An 11,060-nucleotide genomic window follows, 5' to 3' on the forward strand; every position below is an offset into this window, starting at 1 on the left:
GACCCTAGCTACCCTCAGAGCAGAGCGCTGGCCTGTGTGCCTGACCTGCGGGCTCTGGCCACCTGCCCTTTAAGTCTAGCTGACTGGTTACACCAGACTGGCCTCCACGGGCCCGCCTCGCCCGCCTCTGCCTCTCACTGTTCGGAAGTCAGCCTCCCCGGCTCCCTGCTTCTGGGAGGAGCTCCTCCGACTTTGAGACCCTTAAGCCCCGGCCTCCAGACCCAGTCGCCCCCAGACCCATCCTGCAAGCCCCCATCCCCAGGCCTCTGTCACTATTCCTTCCTCCATTAGAACCCAACTCAAATGCCACCCTTCTGAGGGCCACACTGGCCCCCCCTGTGAACGCCTCTGCCTCCCCCTGGGGTGCCGGTCCTGGGGGGCAGAGCCAGGTATCACTCAGTCCACACTGGCCCCCCCTGTGAATGCCTCTGCCTCCCCCTGGGGTGCCGGTCCTGGGGGGCGGGGCCAGGTCTCAGTTCACACTGCCCCCCCCCCATGATCACCTCTGCCTCCCCCTGGGGTGTCAGTCCTGGGGGGCGGGGCCAGGTCTCACTCAGTCCACACTGGCCCCCCTGTGAACCCCTTTGCCTCCCCCTGGGGTGTCAGTCCTGGGGGGCGGGGCCAGGTCTCACTCAGTCCACACTGGCCCCCCCTGTGAACACCTCTGCCTCCCCCTGGGGTGCCGGTCCTGGGGGGCGGGGCCAGGTCTCACTCAGTCCACACTGGCCCCCCTGTGAACCCCTCTGCCTCCCCCTGGGGTGTCAGTCCTGGGGGGCGGGGCCAGGTCTCACTCAGTCCACACTGCCCCCCCTGTGATCACCTCTGCCTCCCCCTGGGGTGTCAGTCCTGGGGGGCGGGGCCAGGTCTCACTCAGTCCACACTGGCCCCCCTGTGAACCCCTCTGCCTCCCCCTGGGGTGTCAGTCCTGGGGGGCGGGGCCAGGTCTCACTCAGTCCACACTGGCCCCCCCTGTGAACCCCTCTGCCTCCCCCTGGGGTGTCAGTCCTGGGGGGCGGGGCCAGGTCTCACTCAGTCCACACTGGCCCCCCCCCCGAACGCCTCTGCCTCCCCCTGGGGTGCCGGTCCTGGGGGGCGGGGCAAGGTCTCACTCAGTTCTGCCCCCCCAACTCCAGGGGAGACGACCGGTCCGGGGTGGGGGGCGGTGTGGAGTGGGGGAGGGGGAGGGCAGTCCGAGTGGAGAAGGCTAAACTGAAGAGCCAGGTCCCTCTGGTCTCTAACGGGGACCCCAAGGAAGGACCCTGACAACACTCAGAGCACCTCGTACAGAAGGTGGAGCGACACTGGCCTGTGAGCCCTCAGGGGGTCCTGGGGGTGCACAGCACAGGCCAGGCCCAGACAAGGCTCTGGGGGTCTGCAGAGGGGCCACCCCGCACTGTCCCCACGCCCAAGGTGGACAGAGGAGCAGGCCAGGTGCCAGGTCAGACCCCAGTGAGCTGTCCCCTCTCCCTGGGCCTCATTTCCAGGGAGCCCTGCCCGCAGCTCCCGGCTGACCAGCAAGGTGTCCACTCCCTCCACAGAGTGGCCAGCATGTCTGGATTTTGCTGGTCCCAGAGCTGACTTGAGGAGGGAGGGCCCAGGGGGACTTCTCCTCCCCCATCAGGAGAAGACCAGGTCTCACTGAGCACTTCCTGCCACCCCGTGTGCCAAGCTTCCCTCCTGTGCCCTCAGAAGGCAGAGCAGCAGGGGGCTGGATGGCCCCAGGGGAATGAGAACCAGGCCCTGCATTGCCAGGAAGCACCAGAGGGCTTGAGAGAAGTCACATCCCGTCCCTGGGCCTTCGTTTCCTAACATGTAAATTGTAACATCCAAGTCCTGAGTGACGTCCTGGTGGGCTTCCTGCTCTGATGCTCTGAACCTCCCAGGGGGACCAGGGTCAGCCCCCCCCCCCCAGGGAGAGAGGCCTGGAAGTCCCCGCTGTGGTGGCACCCCAAGGCCAGGAGGGTACGGCTGGGGGTCAGTTAGTGACGGAGCTGACCAGCCCCAGGTGACAGGCAGGTCAGCCCCTTGCAGCCTCTGAACCTCAGCCCAGACCACGAGGGCTCTCGGCGCCCCCTAGCGGCAGACCTGACTCCTGCAGGCCCAGGGAGACTGGCCAGAGGCAGACCAGGACCCCCAGCACCACCCCCCGATACTGGGCACCCCCTGAGAACCCCGACGTTAGAACCTCAGGTGAATCAGGAGTCACAGAACTAAGTTCCCCTTCCCCCCGATGCTGCCGGCTGCTGAGCCTACCAGTCCGGGGGCCCTGGGCCAGCGGTCACAAACCCGCTGTGTGGCCCCAGGTCAAGCCATCGCCCTTCTTTGGGCTTCCGTCTCCCCAGATGTTAAAGCAAGGCAGACAGGGATGAGAGGGTGCCAGGCCCGTGGGAGGGGCCCCCGGAGCGGGGCGTTTCCCGGTGACGCCGGCGAGAAGCTGGGGGCGGGGGCGGCTCACCGAGATCTTGGTGAAGACGGACAGCAGCAGGGACAGGACAGACAGGTACATGCGTATCCGCTGGCCCCCATAGCGCTTCTGGATGTACTCGGGCATGGTGACAATCTGGGGAGGCGGGCGGGGCAGGGCTGAGTGCTCTGCTGGGCCACGCTCAGCCTCCAGGGCCAGGAGGGTCCTCAGGGCAAGGCCCAGGCCCAGCCTCCGGGGCCAGGAGGGTCCTCAGGGCAAGGCCCAGGCCCACACTGGGCAGTGATGAGGAGGGTCCTCAGGACAAGGCCCAGGCCCAGCCTCCGGGGCCAGGAGGGTCCTCAGGGCAAGGCCCAGGCCCACACTGGGCAGTGATGAGGAGGGTCCTCAGGACAAGGCCCAGGCCCACACTGAGCAGTGATGAGGAGGGTCCTCAGGACAAGGCCCAGGCCCAGCCTCCGGGGCCAGGAGGGTCCTCAGGGCAAGGCCCAGGCCCACACTGAGCAGTGATGAGGAGGGTCCTCAGGACAAGGCCCAGGCCCAGCCTCCGGGGCCAGGAGGGTCCTCAGGACAAGGCCCAGGCCCACACTGAGCAGTGATGAGGAGGGTCCTCAGGGCAAGGCCCAGGCCCACACTGGGCAGCCAGGAGGGTCCTCAGGACAAGGCCCAGGCCCACACTGGGCAGCCAGGAGGGTCCTCAGGGCAAGGCCCAGGCCCACACTGGGCAGCCAGGAGGGTCCTCAGGGCAAGGCCCAGGCCCACACTGAGCGGCCAGGAGGGTCCTCAGGACAAGGCCCAGGCCCACACTGGGCAGCTAGGGGGGTCCTCAGGGCAAGGCCCAGGCCCACACTGGGCAGTGATGTCCGGGACACAAGGGCTCTCACCATAAGCCTGAGGGTTTGGGGCAGCGGGGTAGCCGGCCTACGCTGGCTCCTGAAAGGCTGAAGTGAGGAATGGATTGGAGGGGCCGTGGCTGGGACAGAGGGACAGGTGTGGATGCTGTTAGGACAAAGCCCATGAGCTATGTCGAAGCCGGGTGGGGAAGGTGGCTGTGAGGGGCAGAGCTGGGGACAGATGGAGAGAAAGCCAGGAAATGAGATTCCCCGAGACTCAGTGGCTGCTCAGCTGGGGCTAAAGGAGTGGGCGGGGCTGAGGACAGTGCTGCCCAGTGAGCCAGCCAGGTGTGCCAGCCCCGTGTGCCGCCCTGATGAGCCACCCAGATGTGCTCTTCATGTATGCTGTCCAGATGTACAGCCCAAGTGTGCAGCCCCTGAACCCGGGTAGATGGGGAATCACCCCCAGGAAGCAGCACGCAAGGGCCGTGGAAACCAGCTGACAAGGTGCCTGGGCTGACGTCCCAGGGACCTGCCTCTGCAGGCTGATAAGAGCAATTGGACTGATAGCAAACAGCTCAGAGGGTTCACCAACTGAGAGTGAAGCCAGAGGGCCCTGCCCGTCACCACTGCCAAGTCAAACCAGGGCCCAGACCCAGGTAAGGCTGCCCGGAGCCCCGGGGGCAGGCTCACCTCCGAGGAGAGGTAGATCGGCACAAACAGCCAGGCCAGGGCCAGCAGCACGTAGGTGGCCTGCGGGAAACAGAGACGGGGTGAGGGCAGTGGGCTCGGCTCCTACCAGCCCCGCTCCAGTGGGACCAGGGGTCCGGAGGCCTGGCTGGCCGTGCGAACCCAGGGCGGCCCCTTCCCCTCCTCACACCTCCGTAACCAGATGGCCCCGACCAAGGCTAGCAGCCCCGCTCCTGCTGGTCTGTCCAGCATTTGAGCATTAAGACCAGACTTTCCCAGGAACAGTGCTGCATGGAACACATGCGGCCCTCGGCTGACCCCACTTGCTGGGAGGTGGCCCCTGGCCATCGAGGGGTGGACTCCGAGGAGACCCCCATCCAGGGACTTCCAAGATGGCTGTGCCCTCCGCACAGCCTGCACCCGCTCCCTGGGAGCTCACATTCCACTCAAAGCCTGCCACAGCCAGGCCGCCAGCCGCGCCCGAGCCTGCCAGTCCAATGAAGAGGCCTGAGCCCTCGCTGCTGGCAAACAGGGAGGCCCCGATCTGGAGGACAGAGAGGGAGAGGAGAGTCAGCTGTGGGCCACCCAGGCTCCTGAGCCCCCACCTTTCACAGAGGGAGAGGAGAGTCAGCTGTGGGCCACCCAGACCCCTGAGCCCCTGCCTTTCACACAATCTCCAGCACCCCACCCTGACACCCCCAGCTGGGGGACCCCCGGCAGCCTCAGCCTGCGCCCCATCACCACCGGCTCGAGCTGGCCGGGGCACTGACCTCCGGGAGGCCGGCACGGGTGGACCCGGAGGCCGGACGCAGCCCCCATGGGAAGGGGGTGGGGAGGAGTCGGGGTGCACTCACCGGCCACCAGGTCATGTCCCGGCCGGCCAGGAAGTAGCCCCTGACGGTGTTCCTGCTGGCTCGACAGGAGGACTGCGGAGACAGAGCAGAAACCGAATCCTTGTGCGTGGCTGGGGAAAGTCTGGCCGCTCCTCAAAAACTACACTGGACAATCACCCCGTGGCTCAGGGTGAGGCCGGTGGCCAGGGCCAGGCCGGTTCACACTGGATTCGGGCAGACAGTAGAGGAACTGCGGAGCCAGAAAGCGCCGGGCCGGCCCTGTTGATGGGAGGCTCGCAGAGCCGGGTGGGCGAATAAACAGAGGAGAACCTGCTTTTCGCGGTGGAGGGCAAGGGGTCAGGAACACGGCCCCTCCCGGTGGCAGCCAAGGGAGCCAGGGAACCACACCTCCCGGTGGCAGGGGAGCGGTCTGGGAGAACCCCCCCCCAAGGGAAAGCACCCAGTAGCTTTTCACAGAGCTTGCAGCCAGGAAACCAGAGAGCAAGCCTGACACAGCTGTTTTCTCAACAATATTTGAAAAAAAAGCAGCAGCAGCAGCCAGGTCCCCAGCCACAGCTCGCTCCCCCCACCCCTGGGCTCAGCAGTCAGCTTCTCCCGGGCTTCAGTTATTTCTAGCCTACTCGGGACCCTGGCTCAGTCCCCCGGGGGCGCTCTGAGCCTGGGGGAGGGAGACACACACACACACCAGGCAGCTGGTGCGTATGAACAATCAGTGAACAACTAAGGTGCCACAACGATGAGTTGATGCTTCTCATTTCTGTCCCTGTCTGTCCCCTTCTCTCTCTGTCTCTCTCACTAAAAAAAAGAAAAAAACGGAGGAGGGAAGGAGGGAGGAGGGAGGGAGGGAAGGGAGGGAGGGAGGGAGGGAGGGAAGGAAGAAAGGAAGGAAGGGAGGGAGGGAGGAAGGAAAAGAAAAAAGAAAGAAAAGAAAAAGGAAAGAAAGGAGGAAAAGGAGAGGAGCGAACTGGAGAACAGGAGGAACTTGGAGAGGAGCACAGGTGGTGTATTTACAAACGTATCTTTCGTTCCCTTTTCACAGCATACACATCACAGCGTCAGAGTCTGGGCCACAAAATACCCATCACTATAGTCAGAGGCGGATTTAACGGCGGGCGCATCAGGCACGCACCCTAGGCCCGGACTTCTGAAGGGCCCTGCAAAACCCCAACTTGACACTTTTTTCTAATGACACCAAGTTTGGTTTCCTATGTGCAATTCTAACATTAATAGTACATAATATTTTTTATGTATTTAAAAATACAGTTAACCTGTATTTTTATTTTCCCTATCTCTCTCTCTCTCTCTCTTTTTTTTAAAGAGAGAGAGGAACATCAATCTATTCCTACATATGCCCTGACCGGGGGTCAAACCAGCCTCTACGCTTCAGGACGATGCCCTAACCAACCAAGCCATCATGCCAGGGCCCTCTCTCTTTTTTTTTAAGGGGCCCAATATTTCCTTCTGCACCCGGGCCTCAACTGACCTTCATCCACCTCTGACTCCAGGCTCTTCCTTCCTGACTTCCACTGTCCCACTGCCCACATTCAAGACCTGCTATTCACACCCTTTGGTGTGGTTTCTCTGCTGCTGGTCTCCAGCCCCAGCGCCCCCCTCCTCTCTGTCCCCCGCGAGTCAGCTCTCCTGAACGCAGTGCGGTCTGAAAACTCAGTCTGACCAGGACGGCCACACACACACACACACACACACACACACACACACACGCACCCAGCTGGCTGTGTGGGCTGCTCCGCCTTCGCCCACGCTCTTTCCTAACCTGCCAGCTCACCTCTCAAGGACGTCGTGGGCACTGCCCACTGCCTCCTAGTCCCCTTTCCCTTCCTAAGCAAGCCTCCTCTTTCTCGGCAACTGGCTTGAGTGGTCCCCACTCAGCCTCCAGCCTCTGGGTACCGGAGCCCATCACCTTCCTTAGCCGTCAGGCCTGGGTCAGGGACAGCCACTGAGTGAAGAGGGTGTGGCTGGGATTGCTCCTGGCCTCCCGGGAGGCGAGCGAGGAAGCCGGGATTCCGGGGCCTGTGTCGCCACGTGAAAGCCTAGTTAGTACCCACCGAGAGCCCCTCTGTGGCCGAGCTGGTTCCGGTTCCGGTTCCGGTTCCGGTGCTTTACCTCGGTGAGGTTTTTAGTCCTCACAACAGCCCCATGAAGTAGGTTCCTTGACCATCCCCGTATCGCCAACAAGGAAGCCGGGGCTTCAGAGGTGGAAGCATGCCTGGCCGGTACGTGCTGGAGTCAGAATGAAACCCAGGCTCACCCACTAGGCTGGGCATCTTGTCTCCTTGTTGAGGGAGACGGGGCTCAGGACAGAGCTCCACACGGCGGAGGCTGAGGGAACCGCAATGATACTGTGACCCCCTGGATCACACCGTACCTGAAGCCTTCCCCGCTGCTGGACTTTTCAGGATGGGACAGGTTTTCTGTCACTTGTTAATAGGCACCTTAATGGGTATAAAGGTTTAGCTCAGAGCCTCTCTTCCAGGAACACCTCCTTGAAGGCTGTCTCCTGGCTGTCTCGTAACCTCACTGTCGTGGCACCTTTGCAGGGCTGTGCCCTCCTGGGTTGCTGTGGTCGGCCTCTGGGTCAGGAGGACTTAACAACCCTGTGGGACCCAACTCCTGCACCCTCCTCACCTAGCCTCGTTCTTTCCCGCATATGCTCACAGCTCTCTGCCAGCTGAACGCAGCTGGACTGGCATGGCCCCGGGGGTGGGGGTGGGGGACAACCTCACATCGCCTGGGCAACAGCCAAGCTGAGCTGGGAGAGATGGATCCTGACCAGCAAGGGCTGATGGGCCCGCATCCCAGGGCAGCAGAGGGCCTGGCCTCAGATGCCCGAGGTACCTTACAGAGGTACGTGCTTCCCGGAAAGCATCCTCACCCCCACTTCCTGCAAGAGCTCTCGCTGACGTCTCCGCCTTCTTCTTGCCTCCTCTCATCCAGAAAGCCTCTGCTGCCCATTCTGTGCCGTGCACACACACACGCGCGCACACACACACACACACACACACGTGCCCCCTCTAAATTCCCAACTCTCCCAGGAGCATTGCCCGCTATGGCTGGCACCAGATATGTCCACGGGCCCCTTGTGCTCCTTGGAACAGCCCAGGGAGGTGGGTGCCCAGATTCATGCTGGGAGGGGGGGTACTGAGGCCGGAGTATAGAGTCAGAACTGGAGCCCAACTTTCCCGATGGTCACCACTGTGATTTACCACTTTTAAAAATTGATTTTAGAAAAGAGAGGAAGGAAGAGAGAGAGAAACATCAATTTGTTGTTTCTTTTGTTGATGTGTTCATTCTTTTTTTTCTTTTTTGTATTTTTCTGAAGTGAGAAGTGGGGAGGCAGAGACAGACTCCCACATGTGCCCCACCGGGATCCACTCGGCATGCCCACCAGGGGGCGATGCTCTGCCCATCTGGGACGTTGCTCTGTTGTAACCGGAGCCATTCTAGTGCCTGAGGCGGAGGCCATGGAGCCGTCCTCCGCGCCCGGGCCATCTTTGCTCCAATGGAGCCTTGCTGCGGGAGGGGAAGAGAGAGACAGAGAGAAAGGAGAGGAGGAAGGGTGGAGAAGCAGATGGGCACTTCTGTGTGCCCTGGCTGAGAATTGAACCCGGGACTTTCACACACTGGCCAACGCGCTACAACCAAGCCAACTGGCCAGGGCCATTGGTTGATTCGTGTATGTGCCCCCTGACCTGGGGATCGAACTCACAACCTTGGTGTAACGGGATGACGCTGTAACCAAGTGAGCTACCCAGCCAGGGCTGTGATTACCCTTTAATCACAAAGGAATCCACTTCAGTTACTGCTGCTGCTGTTATTGCTGTTACAATTAGCACAACAAAGACCACTAATATTCCAGCCACCACGATGACCCCCCCATCCCCACAACCTCCTATGAAAGCAGCAACAGCAAGGTCCCATCCCATGGGGACCTCTTAGAGCTCCCCCCACCTCAGGGACTTGGGACTAAAGGACATGGGTGGTGCTGTGTCCATCTTATAGATCAAGACTCTGAGGCCCAGAAAACTAAGACATTTTCTAGGGTCCAGAGCAGGGGACACAGTCGTTGCCCTCTCCCCAGTCCTCAGCGCTAGTCCTGGAGCCCAAGGAGATCAGAAGAGCTGTTCTTTCTCCCCAGAGATGAAGACCACAGCATGTCGGGGCTCCAGGCTGCGGGGCTGGGGACCCCCGGTGCATCACAGGAAGCCTGACCTCTGCAGACCCACAGCTGTCTGGTCTCCCGCATGGACTTCCTGGTCCGGAAGGCCTCAGGGATCAGCGTCACAGACTAACAGGAGGCCCCCCGTGCAACCCCCGCCCGCAGCCTGGTTCTCCTGCCCATGCAGCTGGCCCTGGCCTGAGCCGGGGGAGGACGGGTGACTCGCGTGGCGCCTGCCCAGCCGGGCCTGCCTCTCCCTTGGGTGCCCCACCACTCCCCTGGGTGCCCCACCTCTCCCCTGGATGCCCCACCTCTCCCCTGGGTGCCCCACCTCTCCCCTGGATGCCCCACCACTCCCCTGGGTGCCCCACCTCTCCCCTGGATGCCCCACCTCTCCCCTGGATGCCCCACCACTCCCCTGGGTGCTCCACCACTCCCCTGGGTGCTGTGATGGGCTCTGATCGTGATTCTCGCTTTTTTTGTAAGTGAGAGGGAGGAAGATAGAGAGACAGACTCCTGCAAGTGCCCTGACTGGAATCCACCCGGGAACCCCCATCTGGGGCCAATGCTCAAATCCACCGAGCTATCCTCAGCACCTGGGGCTGACACTTGGAATAACCAAGCTATCCTCAGCACCTGGGAACAATGCTCGAACCAATCAAACCACTGGCTACGAGAGGGGAAGAGGGAGAGAAGGAGATGGTCGCTTCTCATGTGTGCACTGACCGGGGATCAAACCCAGGACGTCCATATGCCTGTTGGGTTGACGATCTACCCACTGGGCCCACCAGCCAGGGCATGACTCTTTCTTATCAAGGGTGAGAGAAACTGGCTTTTGAATCAGGCAAGGTGGCAAACACAGGTGCCCCCGGGAGCTTGTTGAAAATCAAGACACACGCCTGACCTGTGGTGATGCAGTGGATAAAGCATGGACCTGGAACACTGAGGTCACCAGTTTGAAACCCTGGGCTTGCCCGGTCAAGGCACAGACGACAAGCAACCAATGAACAACTAAAGTGAAGCAACTACGAGTTGATACTTCTCACTCCCCTCACCTCTCCCTCTCCTCTCTGTAAACTCTGTAAAGAAATGGTAAAAATAAAAATAAGATACCCAGGCCTGGAGCGCCCCTCCACACCTCTGGGTCCTGGCCCAGCAAGTAGGTCTGGGGTACAGCCGGGCACCCCTGTGATTTGTTGTCCAGGTAGATGTTCACTTGGTGAGCCCACCCAGCGTGGAGGAGACGGAGGCCGGGTAGACACATGCTGCCCAGGGCCCCGGCCCCAGGAAAGCCCAGCGGGCTCCCCAGAACATCTGTCCCTTAGAGAGACCTTCTTCCTCCCACTCTGTGGGTGGAGAACCAGTTGCCCAAACAGGGAGAAAGGAAGTCAGTCAAGGTCGCCAACAAATTCACCCCAGGACGGGGAGCAGGAGCTCAGTGTGCGCCGTCCGCCGCGGGGCGGGGGGCGGGGGGGGGGGGGGGGAGATGAGGTCGTTGCCATGGGGACGGCCCCCGGTCTCCAGGCCCCAGCTCAGTGCTCTCACCCATATGCCCACGGCCACGTTCACGGCGAAGTACACGGCAATGACGACGATGTCGGCCACACTCAGCTGCAGCCCTGGGGCGAGGGGGTCGCCGGTGGCGTTGTGCGACCCGGGGGCGAGGGGGTCGCCGGTGTCGTTGCGCTCCACCATCCTGTTCCGCCACCGGCCACGGTGATTTCTCTGAGCCGGAGGGAACGCGGTGGGGGCCAAGCCGGGTCCAAGAGGACTTCCTGGCAGGGAGGAATTGATCATTAAACCAGCAAGATCATGGCACCTGCAGCCCACGGCGTGGCCCTGCGCTGGGACACCGCTGCAAAGTCCAGCCTGTTTCCTCCACGCACCCCCCCCACCCGCCCCACCCCCGCTGTGGAGACAGCAGAAAGGCAGCCTCCTTCAGTTCAGGGGAAGTTGGGGAAAAGTAAACTTCAGCAGATAGATCCAAAGGCAATCAGAACGGTCCCCGAAAGCGCTCGGTGATCCATTATCACCTGACCTGGAGAAGGAGCAGGGAGGGCCCTGGCCAACGAGCCCCGTTGGTT

The 11,060-nt window shown here is 61.8% G+C and overlaps 1 protein-coding gene across 2 annotated transcripts in view; it reads right to left on the minus strand.

The window, feature by feature from the left end:
* SLC5A10 (solute carrier family 5 member 10) overlaps positions 1-11,060 on the minus strand; it is a 62,343-nt gene extending 51,283 nt beyond the window's left edge. The window contains exons 1-6 of one of the 2 annotated variants that reach the window (XM_066264401.1): positions 11,015-11,060; positions 10,522-10,751; positions 4,800-4,871; positions 4,385-4,489; positions 3,949-4,008; positions 2,456-2,560 (exon numbers count right to left, since the gene is read on the minus strand). In XM_066264401.1, the coding sequence (XP_066120498.1) occupies positions 2,456-2,560; positions 3,949-4,008; positions 4,385-4,489; positions 4,800-4,871; positions 10,522-10,671 (492 nt within the window). In that variant the 5' untranslated portion in view covers positions 10,672-10,751; positions 11,015-11,060. Of the gene's footprint in view, positions 1-2,455; positions 2,561-3,948; positions 4,009-4,384; positions 4,490-4,799; positions 4,872-10,521; positions 10,792-11,014 lie in introns of those variants that run through there. The other variant, XM_066264400.1, reaches the window with a different exon arrangement.

Source organism: Saccopteryx bilineata, chromosome 2 (genome assembly GCF_036850765.1).
Source record: "Saccopteryx bilineata isolate mSacBil1 chromosome 2, mSacBil1_pri_phased_curated, whole genome shotgun sequence".
Classification (NCBI taxonomy): Eukaryota; Metazoa; Chordata; class Mammalia; order Chiroptera; family Emballonuridae; genus Saccopteryx; species Saccopteryx bilineata.